At 38.0% G+C, this 21,627-nt stretch overlaps 2 protein-coding genes across 2 annotated transcripts in view; one reads left to right on the top strand and one right to left on the bottom strand.

Annotated features, from left to right (window-relative positions):
* LRP2 (low density lipoprotein receptor-related protein 2) overlaps positions 1-12,933 on the top strand; it is a 45,078-nt gene extending 32,145 nt beyond the window's left edge. The window contains exons 28-40 of the mRNA XM_010023155.1: positions 759-924; positions 1,741-1,869; positions 2,653-2,873; positions 3,312-3,488; positions 4,219-4,338; positions 6,530-6,620; positions 7,203-7,270; positions 7,438-7,555; positions 8,379-8,508; positions 10,270-10,389; positions 10,482-10,589; positions 11,628-11,699; positions 12,772-12,933. Of these exons, the coding sequence (XP_010021457.1) occupies positions 759-924; positions 1,741-1,869; positions 2,653-2,873; positions 3,312-3,488; positions 4,219-4,338; positions 6,530-6,620; positions 7,203-7,270; positions 7,438-7,555; positions 8,379-8,508; positions 10,270-10,389; positions 10,482-10,589; positions 11,628-11,699; positions 12,772-12,933 (1,682 nt within the window). The remainder of the gene's footprint in view (positions 1-758; positions 925-1,740; positions 1,870-2,652; positions 2,874-3,311; positions 3,489-4,218; positions 4,339-6,529; positions 6,621-7,202; positions 7,271-7,437; positions 7,556-8,378; positions 8,509-10,269; positions 10,390-10,481; positions 10,590-11,627; positions 11,700-12,771) is intronic.
* Positions 12,934-16,688: 3,755 nt separating this feature from the next.
* LOC104412418 (retinol dehydrogenase 7-like) lies at positions 16,689-20,848 on the bottom strand (the record flags this gene model as incomplete). The annotated part of the gene is given in 6 exon segments (XM_010023144.1): positions 16,689-16,722; positions 16,724-16,782; positions 17,766-17,928; positions 18,638-18,826; positions 20,524-20,707; positions 20,710-20,848. Coding segments are annotated over 6 exon segments (768 nt in total), but the record flags the coding sequence as incomplete, so codon positions are not given.
* Positions 20,849-21,627: the final 779 nt, after the last annotated feature.

Raw genomic sequence — 21,627 nt, 5'->3', positions numbered from 1 at the left:
ATTCCTGCAGCATAGGTATTTAATTTACGCTAGAACTCAAAATGAAATTAGATTAACTGGCCAGGTTTTGGTTGACTGTGTCCCTCCCCTCTAGTCATTCTTGACCATCAGTGCAGTTCCTTTTAATACTTTAATTTAGTATAACTCGGGTTTGTTCTGGTTTTTTCCTTTTGTTTTGGTGTGAGTTCAGCTGTGGAATTGTGTGTCTTTAGGATTATGCAGTAACAGAGGATTACTATAAATTAACCCCCTCCTTTTCCTCTGCATGTGACAGTCCCCAAACCTGGCTTGTCTTGCAAGAGCTATTCCTTATCCGAAGCAGTAGTAGCCAGTAGATCCCTATATTAGTTTATATCTTTGACTCTTTATTGGCTTCCATGCTTTTGCCTTTTTCACAGGGCTGCTGCCCTGGGTGATACTTGCTCCTTAGGGTCATAAGAGTCTAAATTACTCTCAAAATAATGTGCAATGGCTTCAGAGCTAAGATCTTCTACTCTTGAAAAATGGGATACGTATTTCTTGATAATCCAGATCAAGATGATTTTAGATGCATGTCTTACCTATGAAAAGTGGCTTAATCAAAAAATGGCTTAAAAAGAAACACACTGACACAATGTAATTTAATTGAACAGATGACTCCATATTATTTATAAATAAATGGATTTGGTATCTTCACATAAGAACTTCAGAAAGATTAGAATTTTCCAAAACTATAGAATACTAGACATTAAAAATTATCTTTGTAATCTTTTTTGAAGGTATTGTGTACTTCAGCATACTGGGACAGGGTTCTGAGTTTGGAGCCATCAAACGGGCTTATCTGCCCACATTTGACAGCAGTAGGAACAATCCTGCAAAGGAAGTTGACTTGAATCTCAAATATATAGTTAATCCTGATGGGTTAGCTGTTGACTGGGTTGGAAGGTAAGTGCACTGAAAAGCTAGAAAAATGTTGTACATTGAATATGTCAAGAGTCTGATCAGGCAGTGCCAAATCCACTTTCTTCTTCTTTATGAACTGTCTTAGAAGGTATCTAGTCTCAAGGTAGTTCAGAAGAACACAGTAAGCTCTGTTTGCCCAGACAGCAGGTTATTAGGTCAAATGCATGTTGCTGATGGCATCACATATTCTCTGAGGAAGCTTGCATTACTGCACAACTGGCAGATCAGTTGTGCATCAGTAATGTGAAAATACACTGGCCTTCATGTCAGATGAATTCTTCTATGACTTTTGGAAGTTTGACTCCAATGTTGCAATGTAACTGTTAAAGGATATGGTGGACAGGCATAGCTGTAGTTCATTTGATATACTGCTGAGAGGATTCTGATGGCTGTAGATAGTCATGATTAAGTACAGCCAGGATTCTGTTCGAAGCTGAATGAACAGAGGTTATAGAGGTGAGTCAATCCTCTGAACGCTATTGGCAAATTTTGAATATAATGCAGTCAATAGGGTGAAGAGGAAGGGATGGTAAGATCATAGTAAAGCGTGATGTTTCTGGAAAGCTGAAAAATAAAAGAAGTAACTTAGCTATCTGCTTCCCCTTTGTCACACAGTTATCAACTAAGTGGATGAATACTTTGCACTTCAGATGTGATCAATGCAGCTTCATTATTAATTTTCTTTGGGTTTGATAAGGCTTTTCTTAAATTTTTTCTTTTTTCTTTTTTTTTTTTTAAATTCCTCTCCCAAGTATAAACTCTTTACTTTTGGACTGTTTTGTGTTTTCTGTAATTCAGACATCTTTACTGGACTGATGCAGGGACTAATCGCATAGAGGTGGCAAAATTAGATGGACGGTACAGAAAATGGCTTATCTTTTCTTTACTGGATCAACCAGCAGCTATTGCTGTCAATCCAAAACGTGGGTAAGTACTACAGAGCTTACCCAGAATTATTCTGAATGTTATTGAATAACCACCCCCCCCCCAACTTCACAGGAAAGACTAAGGGAATGCTTTCTTAAGTTTTCATTTGCTAATGTTAGGAAATTTGTGTACATGAGAAGTTATTTTGGGATTAGATTTCGTATGGGTACTTGTATTGATGACAACACCAGGTAGGTCAAATGAAAAAATTAAAATCTCCTTTCTACAGTACTGTGTGCCCAGTGAATTTCTCTGTTACTACTGAAATAGGGAAATAAATGGGAATGTCTCTTTACCAGCTCCAAGCAATGCAGACATAGCCTCCTTCAAAGTGTAAGGCAATGTAAAGCCACTGGTACATTCAATAGCTGTGCTTGCTACATCTTGTATTATCGGCAGATCACCAGATACTGTGATACGTGCTTCTCTCAGCTGGGAGCAAAGCAGCATGGCTCCCTGAAGTCACCTGGGCTCTGCAGCTTTCTTATAACTGATGGGATGTTCAGTGTTCACAGTCATTTTTCTTCCACTGAGAATAAGAAACCATCATTAAAACCACTCTCTCTCCAAATCAGGATGCAAGATGCAAACATTCTTCTTTTAGTGTTTCTTTTGTACTTGAAACAAGCTTGTTCAGTGGACTCTGTGACTTTCCTGACCATTATCTGCAGAATGGTTGCTGAACAGCTTTCTGTATCACAAGTGACCTTTCCATGAAACTCTAAAGGACAATCATGGTGACCAAATTCTGAACCACTTTAAATTCTGATTCTGTCCTTTCAGGCTCATGTATTGGACTGACTGGGGAAGGCAGCCAAAGATTGAATGTGCCTGGATGGATGGACAACAAAGACAAACTCTAGTCTCTGAAGACCTTGGCTGGCCAACAGGTCTTTCTATTGATTATTTGAACAATGATAGGATCTATTGGAGTGATTCTAAGGAAAATATTATTGAATCCATGAGACCTGATGGGACAGACAGAACCATAGTATTGCATGGAGGTAAGAACTTAGATGCAATTAATAGTAACCAAGGTGTATGCTAGCAAAAGCACTTGGGCTCCACACATGGGACTAGCTTTGGGAGCTTTTCAAAGAGTAAATCTTGCTAGTGTTTTCTCCTCCTTTGTACAGGGACAAATGGCACATCAGGTTCAGAGCTCATGATGCCTGGTAACTAAATTCTCTGAGAGTAATTTATGTGACACAGAGGGGACAATGTGGAAAATTGGATTCTTGCTTTTTTAATGTATATTATTTAGCAGTCTGCAGGTATAGTGACATGAAGTAGTCAGGCACATAAGGATGTATATATGTAGCTGCAGATGTCTTAAAATGAAAGGATTGGGTGATGTATTTAAGCTGAAGAAGAATAGCAGTTTTATTGCTTCTGCTAGAGATTTGCTTGCTAATAGTCTGTTGTTCGGTTCCTTTGAGAAGTAGGCAGTCCATACAGCCTAGATGTCTTTGAAGGCCATTTATACTGGATAGCTAAGGAACGTGGAGAAGTCTGGAAGAAAGATAAATTTGGAAGTGGAGAAAAAGTGAAAGTGCTGACCGTAAATCCATGGCTTACCCAAGTGCGCGTCTACCACCAGCACAGATACAATCAGTCAGGTAGGTGAACAGTATCCTGGTGAGCAATTCCTTGCCATAAGATCAAAGTTGGCATTGATGCCTTCAAAGAGCTTAGTAATCTTCTGATAATGCATCTATCAATATGTGATAATACTAATTTCTGAAAACCTAAAAATGAAATAGAGGCTGACAGTGTTTTCTTCACGCCCAACATGAAATCAGCAGTTGAACACCACAGTGCTCTCAGCCTCAGTTCTAAATTATGACCCTGTTCTTTCTCCTCTTCCCCTCCATCATGGGGTTGTCATAGAAATGGCAGTGACAATATGAATTTATCTGGTAACGTACAAAGTGCTGGCCATTTAATGCTGCCTCCAAAGAGGATTTCAGCTGTGACATGTCCACAGTAATCACAGGGTAGGATGTCCAGAGGAACATCCAGCATACGCCTCTTTTAAAGGTGGTGTAGTTTTCAGAATCAGAAAGCTAGAAAGCTCCATATTGCTCAGAGTTCAGTTTCTTCTTGATGCTACGATGGCTCACAACAGCCATGGTCTCTCCCTTAAGAACATAAGAACAGGCAGAGAGAAGGTTTTAATATAAATGTGGTATTTGGGCATCAGTTGTTTTTAAAATGGATCTAAACGTGTTTAGATTTTTGGTGTGTGATACTGATGAGATACACTACTAACTATGGAATTGCTCTGCCTTACCTCGGGAATATGCTGCGTTGCTTCTTCAACTTCCTTATCACTTTTTTTTTCTCCAGTGCCTAATCCTTGTAAAGATGTCTGCAGCCACCTCTGCTTGCTGAGACCAGGAGGCTACACCTGCACTTGTCCTCAAGGGGCTCGATTCATAGAAGGCAGCAGCACAGAGTGTGATGCAGGTAGAATAATTTGTCAAATTGGAAATGAAAGAAAAAGGAGGCTTTTCTTTTGGAATGCAAATCCATTACTGAATTACAAATATGGAGAGATGAGCGATATAGTTTATTGTGTGGTGTCCTTGCTCATGGCAAGGGAGTTGGAACTAGATGATCTTAAGGACCTTTCCAACCCTAACTATTCTATTATTCTATGTTGGTAAGTCAGGACATCTGGCTTTTATTCCCAGCTATCACTGATTAGTCATCTCTTTGCATGTAGTTTGTAAAATGGTTATAGATGCATCACTCTGCCCCAGACCCAGCAGCAAAATAGTCACAGTTTCTGATTTTTGCTTCAAAATTCCAAAATGTTCGACTTTCATTTTTTTCAAATTCATTGATTTCAGAACTAGAGAATTTCTAAAAAATTATGGCTTACAATTATGTTTATAATTCTATACAAGGTTTTGTTTGATCAGAGTAACAGAATAGAACAGAAACTTGAAACTGAGCTTACAGTACTCACAGTGTGAACAGAGGTAATTTCTAGATAATGATCTAGTGCCTTTTAAGCACTAGAAGTTAGTGCTTGGTTGTTGCATTGCAGCAGAGCCCCCACAGTGCTTCCAGGAGCGCCAATAAAATAGAATTGCTCAGCCTTTCCTGAGGAGAAAGAGCACACCACTGCAGGATTTCTATTTCTCTCTCTCTCACAGCTTACAGTGATGAGGGTAGTAGCCAGATGTCCTTGTACTTGTCCTTCCAACATATCTCTAATAAATTATGCTTTATAACATTGGTATCTTTTCCATGGTTAGGCTTTTCTGAATGCTCTTCTTTTTGTATTACATGTGCTGTGAGCTGCAGAAAGAGGGGCTAGTAATATGATGTAATAATTAATAATAATTCTATGTAGTAGTGAATGGAATTGTGAAATATCTATTTAAATTAGGGATCAATAACACTGTTGATTGCATTTGCTACTGGTTGTTTATTGCTCTAAGGACACTACATTTGTTATTCTTTGCTGAAACTGATTTACATAAAATGTCCAGGGATTAACAAGACTCTGCTTGACCCTATTTTGATGAAAAGATGGATACAGCAGATAGGATATTGAGTACTGTCCCCATATTTGAACTTCAGTTTTTACCTTGATATTAAACAAAGTGAGCTGTGACTGCCATAACTGAATGTAGTGACTAAACATCGTTTTTATACATAGATTTGGTTTATTTGGTCCTTTCCCCATATTGCAGTTACTGAGAAACACAGCCTGTAAGATTTCTATATTTTCCCTTTTTGTATTCTATTTACTTGAAGGGAGTTTTACCTGTAAAGAACATTATAGCAACAGGCTTTCTCTACCTCTGGCTGATAAAAATTTTAATACAAAAGTATTATGATCTAATTTATCAGTGCAAAACAGACTGTCAAAGCTCTTACTGAAGGCTGGTACAACTTCTCACTTTTTTTCCCCCCACTTTTTTTCGTTTTATTTTTTTCACTTGAATCAGCATTAAAGTAACATCAGACCCTTTATAGCTCTGTGTTTTGGCCAGCTTCGGCAGCACTGGCACTTGAGCACCTCAGGGCTCCTGGAGCACAGCTGAGACACTGACATAATGAAGAACAGGCTTACGTGCTACCTTGTGCCAAGTTGTCAGTCTGTGCTCCTCTGTACTGACAGAGAACTCCGAGGACTTTGCGTTTCTCTCTTGTTCTCACTGTCAGGATGTGTGATAGCTTAGAGACCCCTCCTGCATGTGCATTTCCACCTGCTGCTTTTCTTCATAAGTAAATGCATTACAGATTTGCCCTCTGTGCAACTTCCAGTTGGTTGATTGGAGGAGTCTGGGCAAAGGAGATTAAATACTGCTTTCTGAATGGAGAGTTTTGAAGGGTGGTGGTGGGCTGCATTGCATGGGCAAAAGAAGGTGATAGGAGACATAGCTTTTGAGTTGTCTGTGCCTCATTTTGTCAGGTAAGTAGTTATTTTCTGAGAACAGCTTTTACTTCAATTAAAAGAAGCTAGTTTGGCAGAAAAATAAGTGAGAGCAACAAATGCATGTTCTATTAAAAGCGAAGTTTCTGAAAAGTAGCCTGTGAGTTTGCACACACAAGTTCCGTAAAGATAAATAAAATGCTCTATGGCAGTATTTCTTTTGTTGAAGATGTCTGATAACACATATGTGGCTTTCAAATTTTGCAGCTATTGAATCCCCTCCCACAATGCCACCAGCATGCAGGTGCATGTATGGAGGAACATGCTATATAGATGAAAGTGATCTTCCAAAATGCAAGTAAGTCAGTGTGTTGTTAGGGTAGTCCTGGGTCATATTGTGCTGATTTAGTCTCACAAAACAATTGAAATCTTTGAAGTCTGTTGCAAATGCTTCAGATGATGTCATGCGTCTGCAATAGCATGTTTGTAACAATCACAGAAAAATGCATACATGCATAAAAATAGCATCAAATAAGCAATGTAAATGTGTCAGTTTGGAAAAACAAACAATGAAAACAAAACCCAAAAACCTAGAAAGGCAAATCTCTGAAGATTCTAGCAACGGGCTATACTAAAAAATTGTAACAATGGAATAGTGCTCAGTAAATGTAGCTTGGAACAGCCAGTAGGTGCCACCAATGCTTCACTGAAACCAAATCTTTTGACTTCAGTGGCCAGTTTTCTGACTCGGTGCTTTTTATTTCCACTTTTAATTCTATGAAGATAACAGACCTACAATATTTACAGTCAGTGAAATAGATAATTACTGAGCATGGTGTTAAAATTTATGGCATGTAGATAAGCATTACAGAATATAATAATAAAGCTGAGATCCTAGACTTAATAAAAGCCAGTCAGTCAGCTGTCCTTAAATTTACAGGTGTTCTTATGGCTACACTGGGAATTATTGTGAAATAGGATTGTCGAAGGGAGTGCCTCCTGGAACAAGTAAGCTTCAAGTATATATTACACTTGATATTTTGAGCTAAAGAATGTATTGTATAATACCTCACTATGATACCCATTCAGGGTCAAACTTACAATTCTCGGGACTCTTTTTTACACTGAACTATATTTGCTTGAATGTCTGCTTCTCCTTCTGTCTTTGATAGCAGCAGTAGCAGTGTTGCTGACAGTCATACTGATCATCATAATCGGAGTGTTAGCAGTTGGAGGCTTTTTTAACTACAGGCGAACAGGCTCCCTTTTACCAGCGCTTCCCAAACTGCCAAGGTATGTTTTAAAGGCTTTCATAGCTGGAATGTCTGTACGCTGAAACTATATGTTTGTTCCTAAGTATTTCTGAAAACTTCAGTTTATTTGCCATGTGCCCATTATGATGGAATATGGGAAGTGCAGTGTTGCAGCAATTCCACTGATCATTACTTTGTAACAAAGGACTATAGTAAAACTCTTCTACATTCTAAATTAGCTTTTAAATAATGAGCAATATAGAAGACAGCTTACGTGATCTGGAACTAGATATTCAGTTCAAAAAGATACGAAGGACCATAGTTACATGTGTTTTGGTTTTTTATGAAACTTTTGTCAGAAGATGATTCTGTCAAGGAGATCTTTTTGGAATTGAAAGGCTGAGCTCATCTGCAACACAGTATTCATCTGTTAAGAGTACTATAGGGCATGTATAGTGAACTTGTGTTTCCAGTACCTGAGAAATCTGAGTTTATTTGTAGGTTCCTGCTATCCTGACAGTCACTGTCCTGTTTCGAAAACGAGCTTTGTGAAATGTCGATCAAAAATACTTGATGCTTTAAATCAAAGGAAAATGAACAAAAGTATTTCTAATTATTTTATTTAAAAAGAAGTCAGAATATGATGCTTCAAATATTTTTAGCTTTAAGCAAATTATGTGTTTTTTTTAATAGCATAAAGCTGTATCTTCATGATCTTTGCACCAGTTTTGCAGTAGTAGCTCTTAAATCATTGTAATTGGTAGTGTGGATGTAGCTATAACTGCTTCCTCACTGGAGGATTACACTGAACCAAGTAAATTTATTTATGACCGTTGCTTTTTGTTTTGTGGGTTTTTTTTTAGTTTAAGCAGTCTTATAAAATCTACTGAAAATGGCAATGGAGTAACTTTCCGGTCTGGAGCAGATGTGAGTATGGACATAGGAGTCTCTGGCTTTGGAGGAGACTCTGCTATAGACAGAGCAATGCAAATGGTAAGGTTTTAGTTCTGAAATAATTTTTAAAATTGTGTTCTTTTAATGTCATTTTCAGCTGATGATAGAAAGAAGTCTTTTATGTAAAGAAAGACAATGAGATGATAAATGTGTTCTAGAAAAAGAAGTAAACGTAAATTGATAATTTCCTGAAATAGATTTTTGGAAATTGAAGGCAAAGACAAGTGTAGGCTATTCTTCAAAATAATGTGACTTTTCTCAAGATTTATATGGCAGAATATGTATTTTGGCATATTCATGGGCTATAAGGGTTATGAATAGGCAAATGAAAATATTGCAACAAGGAATTTTTTGAGGGCCTTTGTGTTCCATGGAACTGTTTAAAATAGGTGGTTTTCAGATCCAGACTGTATGTTAGAAACTCAGGCTTAACCAAAGGATACACTGCTTTGCACAACAGATAATAAATGGGGCAGTGATTTATTTTAGCAAGTTTAAATAAATAATGTTTAATAGTTTTGGGGACATCATAAAGTATAACTCTACTTAATCCATGTTTTGTTTTGCACAGCTGAGAAATAGCACATGCTTCTGTTTCCTATATTCAATAGTTTTTCCACAGAAAAAATATTCCCCTGTTTACCACAAGAAGTACAATGTACGAAAGGTTTTTACTTACAGGAAACAGATCAGAACTATTTTTGAATAATAAGCACTTGCTGCAAAGTCTACACTGGAAGCTCCCTAAACTTGTAAAGATAAGTTACAGACTTAACCGTCAGTAAATTAATATGAAATGAAACAGCTAGTGAAGATAAGCTCACAATATATGTATACGACCTTTTCCTAGATGAAGAAACACACTCTGCTAAAGTAGGCAGCTTGTCTAATGAAACTACCATATGAACATTTCAGTAAATACTAGGAAAACAGCTTTAGGCTTCAGTATTACCTCAAATCTTTTTTATGCATGAAAACTTAATGGTGCTTTCCATTTTCTGGCCTAATACTGATATACTGAAGTCCAACTGATGCAGCTTATGCATTACTAATAACAGGTATGGAGATCTGGTTAAAGGCTATTTCTACATAAGTGGCATTAATTCTCCTCATGTATTTAGAGTATAAACAAAAAATTGTATAGCTCACTGGAAAAGAATTCAAAGAGTTTGGTTTATGGCAGCAAAGAACTGTGGGATGTGCCTCCTAAAATTTTAATATCACATATGCATTTGTAGATGCTAGAGGGATATTTTTCAGTGTGGCTCTTCTTATCTGAGATAGGCTAATTAGAGGGAGCTGACACAAGTTTACTGTATGGTAAAGAGCTATACTCCAATAGCACAAAGCATGAAGCCTTATGGCATGAAGCAGTAGTTTGTAGAAATAAGGTAGGTTTAAAGAACTAGCTGATGTACTATTCCCATGTTATTCCCTACTATTCCTGTGATTGGGCTGTGACAAGGAGCAGGACAAATGGGTCTGGGTGGGGTTTTGCTTTCATTACCCTTCTACCTGTTGATGATTAACTGGCCAGCACTGGGTAGCTATCCTTATGCGGCACAAAATATTTTCTGAACAAATACTTAACTTGGCACCTTTGGGATAATATTGGAACAATCAGTGGTCCGGGCTGCCAAGTCACTGAGTAAAATAATGGATGGTAAACTAACATTACGATTTTAACAGATGCTAGATTTTGTCTTTTACTTTATGTGAAAGTAAACATGCATTTTCCCTGAGATGAAGAACTGGACTAAAAGTAAATTTTTAATTTATTTTTTTTTTTTTTCTTCATAGAATGAAAACTTTGCAGTGGAGTCAGGGAAACAGCCCATCACGTTTGAAAATCCAATGTATGCAACCAGAGATGGTGGAGCCAGCACAGCCAGTGCAGTTACAGTTGTTCGGCCAAAACATGTAAGAGAAACTTAGGCTTGACTTCTACCCTTCATTTTCCTTTATGACCTTCTTTTCCTCTTTGAAGAGCATTTATTTTCCTTCTCCTACAGGCAGCAGCAGCTGGAAGTGAGGAAAACGAAAATTTTGAAAATCCTGTGTATGCCTCTGCAATATCTGCTAGTCCGAAGGAACCTCCTCAGAGTTCAGATGCACCTCAGGTAGGACAGAGAAATGCTGTCTTGTTTGTTTTGTGCTCCAAATCAGGGAAATTAAATTGTTAGGGAAGCTGCAATATAGTTTCAATACTCTTTAAATAATGCTGCGGAATTGCACATAGTGTACATCAAATCCAACTAACTGGGCCATATTTACAAAAGCTCATCGGGAACAGTTTGATAAGAGAAAAGCAGCAAAAGTGTAGAATTGCCCAGGGCATACAGTAGAAGATGTATTTGGATTAAACCCTTTCTTCTTCCTGGCCCATCCAATTATTTGGATTTGAATAGATTGAAACAGAGAGTTTCTTTTCACTGTTTGTTGTGCTTTGTTTTGAGAGCAGAAACTAGTCCAAAAATTGTAATGTAACTGCTGTAAATTTTCACTGGTGCCCAGCAGTAATTATTATAACTAAGGCTTTGCTTCAGACTTCTAATGATTATTTGTAAACACTTAATCAATTATAGCTTGATAGAAGCAGCAGAGAGCATATATGAAAAGAAAACCCAAGAAAAATTACATTTTGTCTTAAACCAGTAAAAACCTAGGAGGCTTTTTTGGTACAGAAAATTGAAATAAGACATATAGTCAGGGTACTGTCTTTTTTTTTTCCACTTTTATTTGTAACTTTACCTCTGTTTAAAAGTTCTAGCAAGGACATTTAAGACACTTGTTCTATGCTATGTGTTCCTGCAGGACATTCTGAAATAAAAGCTCTGCCAACCTGTTGTAGTTTCATGTCCCTCAGTAATTTCTCTTGTGTTGTTTTCAAGACATTTCTCCTCTTTGACCTATTTGTCTGGAATAATAGGCTTCCTTGAATTAATTTAGCCTAATGAGTACTGCTTTATATAAAATCCAGCAGGAAAAAAATGTTGGGTCTCATGCTTTAGAATTGCGACATAGTAATGTAAGAACATCCAGCTGAAATCACTGAGTCAGCAGTCCGTGCAAGTGAAATCAAATCCAACAACAGTGATACTGCTTCTAAAGAAGTTGTGAGGAAGATGTGTGAAGTTCTAATAATTTTTATGTTACAGGAATCAAAGTGGAGTTTCTTCAAGAGAAAAATGAAACAAAACACTAATTTTGAAAACCCAATATATGCAGAGGTATTCCTTAATATTGTATAATTCTATTTTTCAGCTGATATACTGCTGGACTTTGCTGTTGCTTTCATAGGATAAAGATTATGGGTAGATTCTGCTTGTAAGTGAAACAGCACAGAAATTCCAGCTCAGGTCAAGGTAGGACTGAAGTGGTTTTGAGAAAAGTTATAAAGTCTTGTGCAGAAGTTTTTCAGCAAGCATTGCCCACATTTCTGCATTCCCAGCCCAAGCACTGTGGCCAGCTCCTGCTCTGGGATCTCAGGTGCTGGTTTCAGCTTTCTGGTGCATTTTGGCACAGTTCAGGGTCCAGTGCAAGTGGAAGGTGATTGTATTGCACTAGGAGGGAAATATCTGTTTCTGCCTTCTCAGTCTTGGCTTCAGCACTGCACAAAAATTCAATAGCTGTGTGTACTGCAGCCCTGTTTCTATACCAGCCCTATTTTATTTATTTTTTTTTCATCTATATAGTTGCATAGACAGTTCTTTTAAGATAGTGTGCCAGTGGTGGTATGTGTGCTGGAGGAATTCGTCCCTGGCTTGGGCATGAAGGTTTGGAGTTCTGCTGAATTGAGCCAGTAATTCCAGCCCTTTTCACCTTACGGTTTAGTATTTCCGGATGGCCTAAATGAGTTCAGAACCTCAGTGTCTAAAACTAGCTGTCATTCGTGGTGAATTTAGGTTTCTAATATTTGAACAAAGTGAGAGAATGAGTTCAGGAAGCCAGAGGTTCATTTCCCCAACACTAATGAATGTAATTATTTACAAACAGTAGTAGAGCCAATGTTACCTACATTCATGTATGTGCTTATAGACATACCAAGCTACTCTGCCATTAAACATTAAAACAGAAGTCCCAGCATGCAGAGTAAGTTTGCAGTAGTGTACTTACTCAGCTGTACCATCACAGGTGAAATTAGCATTTGATTTTGTTACAGGCAGTGATACGCAGAAATAACTTATACCATGACACTTGACTTCAGCAAAATACTTGGATATTTATTTCACATTTCTGAAAGTTAAGGTTGATATTTTGTACACTAGAATGTAAACTTGGATTTTATGATTATTGTTTCAGATGGAAAAGGAGCAGCAACAAGACACAGAAAGTGTCCCTACCCCTTCTCCTTCACTGCCTCCCAAGATTACACTGAGAAGAGACCAACCATTATCTTACACAGCAACAGAAGACACGTTTAAAGACACCGCCAATCTTGTTAAAGAGGACTCTGTGGTATAGCTAGGTAACTGATTTAGGGAAAATTAGACACATCCATTTGCACATATATTTTTTATAAACAGAAGAGTAAGGTTCACATTCAAATGCTTTATAAAAATACATACATCTCTTAGCCAATGGCTGGATATGTATGTTGAAACTATGCCTTGTTTTTTTTGACAAATGCCAATTTCTATTTTTATGAACAATTATCGTGATGTACTATATGTATATCTTTGCACTGAAGCTGTCTGAAAGAAATGTTATAAATATATTGTATATTTGTAAATTTTTGAAAGATGATCTTGTTTGGTGATGTTGCTAGTAGAAATCTGTATGGAATTGGTCGTATCTTTAGGGATAAATTCACTATATAAATTCTTAAAGTAAAAAAAAAGAACCAAACAAGGCAACTATAGGAACATTACTTACTGATTTGCAGGATCTTTAGCATATATATTTATAACAGCACCTTTTGAAACTTCTACTGGTGCTCGGGGCATCTTTACCACCTATTTTATATACTACTCTATGTAAAAATGGGTGTCTCTGTTTATCTCGTGTTAAACAAAAGATGGAAGAGTCAATGTAGCATCATTTTGTTGAACGTGCAAAATGTTGTTCTTACAGTATTTTAACTGCTGGAGATAAAACAATTTCCTCTCGATCCATAAAACCCATACTTTTTCCTCAAGGTTCCAATTAACGCCATGCCATTAATAGTGTTCCTAAAAAGATCTGATAGATTTTAATGCCATGAGTAGTTAATTTAATAAGATTTTCTCTTGCTCATCAATGGAATAGCTCTGTTCTTGGCTGGAGTTTCTGGAAGTAATTTTTACCATTAAATGAAGTAGCTAGATTTCTGTAACAGCTTATTTCCAAACAGCATAATACAAAAGATACTGGTTCATTTAAGAAGTTATTCAGGTTTTTTAATGTGAAAATTTAATTTTATTGACTATTTATTTCCTGAGGTGAACATTAATAGAAAGGGAAACAATTTATACTAATGCAGTCCTTGTAGTTACTTGGTTATTTCTATATCCTTCCATCAGAATATACTGTATACCTTATTAGCTTTTCTATTAATTAGCCAAGGTAGTTTCCACAACATGAGCCATGTGAGGAAACTCTGAGTACCACTGCAGGAGCATGGTATTCAGCATTCCTGCCTAGCTACTGATATAACTTAAAGATTCCTAAAGTTATAATCACTGAGACGACTGCTATTTGATTGTTTTATATCTGAGTTCTCAAAGTATTTACTATTTCTAATTAGAATGTTTATAATTACTTTGTAATGTACTTTGATTAGAAAAGACAACTGGAAAATGATGCTGCTGAATAAATCTAATAAATGTATTGTTTTATCACATTCTTATTCCATAATTTGTGTCAAGGCTTTATGCACTTTTTTCAGTTGTGGAGACTTCAGTGAGTGCACTCTGAGATGAAAACAACAGTACTTTAGACAACATCAAATAAGAATAGTGCTTACTGCTTCACACAGCTGTCTAAAGTTCTTGATATAACATCACTGACATCGTTTCACAATGAAAACTGCCCCATTCCACGTATTAAATAAACTGGCCCTTGAAACAGGAAACTCTTATTATTGATGGTAGGAGGCTGACTTTCAATATAGTATGGACACAAACAATTGAAACCTTAGTTCAATTAACGTGCGCATCTAAATGCTTTAAAAATTCCTTAGAATGAGGGACACAGCATACACACCTATAAGGCTATGAGAAAGGATGTCTTTGAGAGGCAGGTTGCTGTTCTTAAGGAAAGAGTTCACAATGTTTTTTAAAGAGAGAAGGCAGGGCTAACATTTCCACAAGTCTTGCCTCCAGTTGATACCATAATTAAAATAGCATCGCTTTTGTGAATAGTCTTTGTCAACAGAAAGATTTGGAGTAATTTTTGGAGAAAACTGCTAATATGTCAGCCATATATCAGAGTTACTTTTTTCCCCATAATAATTCTAACTTTTCAGATGTGCAAGAAAACCATCCCTGGTATACTGTATAGATGGGCAGTATGTAGATTTGATTGTTTGACATTCCTGATGGTGAAGGATTCCTAAGCTTCAGCTGGGCTTCTTTCTCTCAGTAGCAACCATAGTGTACCCTTCTGCTTATCTAAAATTTACTTTTTGTACTTTGTTCAACAGAAGCCTTAGATTCCATTCCTAATTTTGTTTTTCATTTGTATTTTTTTCCCTTATGAGGACTGTCCCTGCTTGGATTCTTGAATTCTGGACTCATTCTATTTCAAAGAAGGACGATTTTTAGGGATTTCGGCAAGTCTCTGTAATCTGCCACTATACGGTTGATAAATTAGTCTTTTCATGTACATTCTCTTTACAGCTGTCAGGCCAGATAGAGAGAACTGTCTCTCTTACAAGTATTTATCATCAAATGAAGTAAAATAAATTTATTCTTGAAGCCATTTGCCAGAGAATAGAACCAATGAAAAACTTACAGGTTACTAAATAATGTTTATATTCTGTCCCTTCTGTCCATGTACAAACACCCCCGGCCCCATCCCCTCTTACACACAGAGTGATGAAACTCCTTTTCTTACATTTGGAGTTCTGACCTGCATGTGGTATTTTTGTAAGCTTAATTGGATTGCACATTAATGATTAATCACCAGTGCAGGACTTTAGCAAATAAAACCTTTACCCCTTCAATTTTAATATCTCTAGGAACACCAGTTTGTGAGCCTCTAGCCAACAGCTTAACAGATAGAAATAGTGTACAAGAGGCACAGTAACCTCAGCTAACATTTTGTTGTTTTTAACATACCCTTTGTACAGTCAAACTAATTTGCCATAGCGTATGCTAATGATCTTGTTTCATCTAATGAGTGAAATAATCAGACTTTTAACTTGCAGAGCAAGAGAAATGTAAATGCGTATTATTTCTAATATTTCCTCATATACTAAACTATTATTAGGGAGAATGTTTAAATACAAGTTTAGATACTCTGTTTGCATAGTAACAGGGTTCAATGAAGTTTTGATTTTTCCCTGTTATTGCATATCTGTAAAATAACTTGTTTTATTTCTACACAGTTGAATAGTCAGGGGATTAGATGTGGTCAAATACTGCAATTGTAATTTTTGGAATATGTTGGAATAGCTGGGCTTTATCATTTGTTTTCATGTGTTGTGCTCAGCAGCTTATGAAGTTTAGCAACTCCTGAATATGATCAGCTGCCCATGAAATAAGTGACTAAATCTGACTAAATACATTCTGTAAGGTACATGTATAAGATATATGTTCTGAAAGACAATTGTTTCATTTCAAGTTCACTAGCAGTCTATATGTTGATGAAGTCTACGTGAAAACCTGATTATTTTAGTGAATTTATTTTCCTTATTTAAAAACTTGCTATTGGGTGAGTAGTATTGACTAGCTTTGTAGCTGAGTATTTTAGGAATGGACATCCTACAGCGGTATCACTTCTGAGCATAACATAGGACCTTCAAAAACAGGCTGGATTTACAAGCTTATCTGCCAATTCGGAAATTCCAGGTAAGGAGGGGTGGGAGGTGGAGAAAGTGTCTTCTGAAAAGGATTTAAGCAGTCTAGTAACTGATTAAGAAGAGAATGTCTGGTTCTGACAGGATTAACATTTACTTCTGCAGAGTTGATACTGGTTTAATACTAAATGTTAATTAGAACTCCAGGAACTGATCTCCCACTAGCTGCTGTAGCTGGAAGCTTCATACACGGCAGCATGTCAGATAAACAGCTTGGGGCTTAGGAGAGAAACAGCCAAAAGAGCTTTGCATCCAGCTCTGTATTGTGTCCTGGGGTACTTTGCTATCAGGGCATGTGCCATGCATTTTATGACCTCAGAAGTATCAGTCACACAGTCTTTTTACTGATGAATTTTGAGCTTTTATATCTGTGAAGAAGAAAAGAAATCTGAAAGCATTTATATGCAAAATTCTCTGTGAGAGGATTCTTTATTTTCAAAGGTTTGGCTACAGCTTCAAGCTTGCTTTAAACTACTGGTTTGAGTACTGAGAGCAGTTCAGCTACAAGAGAGCAGAGACCAGAATGCCTGCAGAACACCCAAGAGCCCAGCAAACAGAAACCTCCCTGGCCCATATTGTGAGCCAGATGTTCTTTCTGTACAGCGTAGCATGACTCAGCATAACTTTTCAGATATCAGTAAGCCATAAACAGCATATGGTCACCACAGTTCATTCCTCCTGGGCATTCTACTTTGAAGTATGGAGAGAATAAGGATGGTGGCATGACATCACATCTCACCAATCTCATGTGGGAACTAATAGCACAGGCCTTATCTAACATAGATACAGTCCAGGACAGTCAGCAATGGGTTCTTAATGAATGTTAATGAAGTCCAACAAACATTCACAGAATTACAGATTGGTTGAGATTGGAAGGGACCTCTGGTCCAACGCCCCCTACTCAAGGTGGGTCACCTAGACCAGGTTGCCCAGGACCATGTCCAGATGGCTTTTGAATATCAGCAAGGGTGGAGACTCCACAACTTCCTTGGGCAACCTGTGCCAGTGCCCAGTCACTCTCACAGTTAAAATATGATTCCTAGCAGGAACGTCCTGTGTTTCAGTATGTACCCATTGCTTCGGGTTCTGTCCCTGGGCACCACTGAAAAGGGCCTGGCCCTGTGTCTGTACAGTCTCTCTTCAGATACTTATGTAGTTTGATAATATTCCCCCTGAGCTTTCATACAGTCCTATTTACATTCAACAAAGTATTTTTCTCTGTAGGAGTCCCCAGTCTCAGGAGTCAGTCCTCAGGAGTCAGTCTGTTTAAATGTCTTAAGAGGTACGTCTTGATGACATCTGAATTAACTACTCCTGCCTTAAAGAAACCATGCTCAACAATGCTTACTTTCACTCCAAAACACTGCATTTCTATCACAGAGGAAAAAAACCCAAACACCAGTGACCATTCCTGACCGCTCAATAGCAGCATAACCGTTAAACGTAAGTAAGTAGAAAGTCTGTCACATAGAAATGAGTATTTGAGACTTTAATTTTTCAAATGTCAGAATAATTTTGAGATGTTCAGGTTAGCTTCACAGCAGTGTACCTGTCCCATAAAAGCACAGCAGGCAATTAATTCTGAATTAAAAGCCCCAACAAACAGTGTCAGGTAGATTCACAGCTCTCTGTGTGCTTTATTTTGGACTTACGCAAGGATGCAGCAGCCGGATGCATCTTAGCCGTGTATTACCAAGCTAAAACTTTAGACTCTTTCAAATGGTGTTGCCTCATTTCAGCTTCCAGCAAAGACATATTATTAAAGGGCCTGGGGAAAAGTAAAAGTGAGCAAAAATTTCATTTGGATTAGAACTTTATTCTCCATCATGTGGTTAAATGGCTATGGTTAAGTGATTAAATCTTAGTGCAATAAAATGCCCAAAAGCTTCTTGCTAGCCAGTTGTCCAGGATATGAAAGCTTTTCCTGGTGGGTCTGTTCACAGTGCTGGAGATTGAAATCCTGAACAAATGACCAACATCCTCTTCTTTGCCTTTCCCCCTTGAGGCAGGATTTCCATAGAAAAAACGAGAGGGGTAAACATACAGTCGCCCTTCCTCAGCAGATTTGGAATCTGTTCTTGGATTCATGCATGTATTTCTAGCTACTCACTGTAAGATATGAGAGAAAGTTTCCATACCTTATTTGGACAGTCTATAGCCACCCTCTACAAAACCCATAAGGCCTTTGGCATCGGATTAGCTATTCTTCCCTCAGCTTTTTCCAGAAGTGGCAGAAGCTTGAGCATAATTTCTATCAATTCCATCAGACTAACATCCAGCACTGAGTGGAAGTCTTCAATCCCCAGCCAGTCAGTGGGTTCTACAAGTGCCGTTCCTTCAGCATTGCTCACCAAGCAAAAAAGGATTACAAATTACAAAGGATTGCAAACCCATTTAATTCAGTATGTGGCAATATCTTACCCTAAGGTTTCATATGCACCATTGAGAACCAAGCATAGAGTCTTTAAAAACCTGACTGAGGTGAATACAGTTGTCTGGGGTTTGCTTCTATGATCTACTCTGTACACTTGGCAAAATTTGCTGAAGGCCTTATACAATGACTCTAAAAGAGTATGAGTAAAGTATTAAAGGGAAACTATTTCAGTTGGAGATACAGACCACCATACTGGGCTTTATTATCCAGATCCATTCCAGTATGTGAGCTCCTAATATGCACTTACCTTCCTCTGAAAATCAAATAGTCTGTATAAAAGTCTGATTTGTGTCAGCTGGGGTCTAAAGGTCTGAACCTGATGTGTGGAATTAGTCAATGCTTCTGAAGATACTAGCTTAACCCTGTGTATTGATAATACTGCTTTACTACCTTATAAATTACTTGAGAAACTAGATAAATAGTGACATTTCCGAGAGTTTGCTGAGGACAGCCTGCGCCTGAAGGTAGAGGCCGAAAGTCCAGCACTCAGACTTCATAAAGAGTTTCTCAGACTGAGGTGACAGCATCAGCAGTGGTTACCCCCACCGAGAGCGTGCAGCTTTCCACAAGCTGGAAGCAGGGACCTACCAGATGAGGTAAGTACTAATAATTATTTTGTCCTTGCCCTAATCACTGCATTTAATAAGTGTCTGGAACCTTCACGATGAGGCCAACAGTGTTTTACAAGCTTTGAGAAGAAAGTCCTACTGGTAGAAGATACATGTTTTGTTGTTTTAGCTAGTTAACTGATTAACAAGCCTATTGAATATTTAGTATAACTGTGTGTTACTGATGATAATTGCAGTGCTGCAATCCCCTTTGGCAGCCCTTAACAAAGTCTAGTCTAAGCTATCAGTGCTGAGAAGGAAAGGTCTATTGCCATGGCTTAGTATGTTTACCTTGCAGATTTTTTTACTACCTTCTGCCAAAACCAACGCTTAATTCTTGATTTTAACTCCACTCAAAGCGGACACCCAAGGAACAACTCTTCCTCTTTTAGACATGTTCACAGAGGTGTATGATAGTACCTATGTAACAGCTCTAAGGAAACTGGCTGAAGGGGTGAGTGTTTAACTGTTACAGTCAGTGCAATTGTTGTTGTGTGTGTTGCAAAATTTGGACTCATTCAACCATGCAAAAATACTCTTTTGTATACTAGAGGAAGGCTGAAAAAACCCACCACCAGCCATTTTTAATTGTGTGGGCTGGATTTATTGTCAAGAAAGTTCTTTCTGGTACTAGTTAGCACCTTCCTCCCCCAGCTGATACTCTTCAACTGCACCAAAAAGAGTCTGATAAACAAACTTATTTGGTTTTAACAGACTGAGATACTAGATTTTTAGGAACCCTGTTGGTAAAAGTGAAGGAAAACCCAAAAGCATTGCTGAAGAGAATCTCTGAACCTGAGAAATGACAGAGTGAATGCTTTTCATCAGTGAGATGAAATATAGAATCATAGAATCATAGAATAGTTAGGGTTGGAAAGGACCTTAAGGTCATCTAGTTCCAACCCCTCTGCCATGAGCAGGGACACCATATGCCTCTGTGGAGAGTGGAGAGGCACTAGAAGTTTTAGCTAGAGCAGATCTGGTTATATTGAATAATTTTTTGGGGAAATTACCTTGCCACTAAGTCTTGCCAGCTGTCTTTTTGGTCACAAACACCACAGCTGTTGGGGTCAGCTAAGTTCAGGTTCACTGTCTTCAGTGGGAGTAAGGAGCAGGACTGTAGCTCTTGGCCTCCTTTTTCTGTGACACATGCAACAATGACACAAACTCGCCTTTAGTCAAGCCATTTACCGGTGAGTTTCCAAGTCCACTATCAACACTTGTCACGAACACATGCTTTCCATTCAGGTTTCTCACTCCGTGACTGTCTCTAATGAGCCAGTAAATGGTAAGGGAAAGTATGGAAGCCAGAATTGCTATGTGCAGTGCCTCTGAGAGCTACAGGCAAATAAGTTAATGATCTAGAAATGCAATGAAGCAAATGTGCTCAGCCAACCCACCAAATTCCTCAGATGCAATTCCTGTAAGGGGCTTTTTCTCTAATTGCCACCCTTCCAGCTCACTGTAAGTTAGAGGAAAGCAGAGGTGGAAGATTTGGCACAATGTGATCAAGATCAATGAATAATACATGCCTTGGCAAAACCTTCACTTTCCTCTCCAATAGATTTCCACTGTTTTCAAGCTTTGCTGACTAATCTTTCTAGTCAGCCCTGTCCTTCAAGGACGTTTCAGACTGAAGGGAATGACTGCATCAGTTCTCACAATAGTGTCTGGGGTTTTTTGTAGACATTGGTGATTATTTGTGCTAATACTGGAGAGAGAAATTCCTCTGTGAAGAAAGAGAATTGTTTTTGACTGCCTTTATGGTGACACCAAGGCTGCTCTTCTAATCTGTAGCATGGAAGCAGAGTGACCCTATGAACAACCAGAAAAGCCTAAGCTGTAGTGGTGGGTTTGATGACTGATTTGTCGTGTGACTCGTGTTGTGTGATGTTGAGTGATCTGCTCTCTGCCCATTACAGAAGATAGATTTCGGGGCAGTGCCTTAGTCTTCTGTCTCTTTCCTCATTGCTTGTTTAGGCAGCACGCTAGAATATATTATGTAGGGTAGTGTATTAGGCCTGGTTACTAAAGCTTGTCTGGTGTTCTTGTTCCTGCTGTCTTCACAGAGTGAATTGGATTTATTCTGATTCATAGAATCATAGAATCATAGAATA

The sequence above is a fragment of the Nestor notabilis genome, unplaced genomic scaffold (assembly GCF_000696875.1).
Source record: "Nestor notabilis isolate BGI_N333 unplaced genomic scaffold, ASM69687v1 scaffold15320, whole genome shotgun sequence".
Lineage (NCBI taxonomy): Eukaryota > Metazoa > Chordata > Aves > Psittaciformes > Psittacidae > Nestor > Nestor notabilis.
Note: the sequence above shows the minus strand (reverse complement) of the source record. Positions and strands in the feature narration are given on the sequence as shown.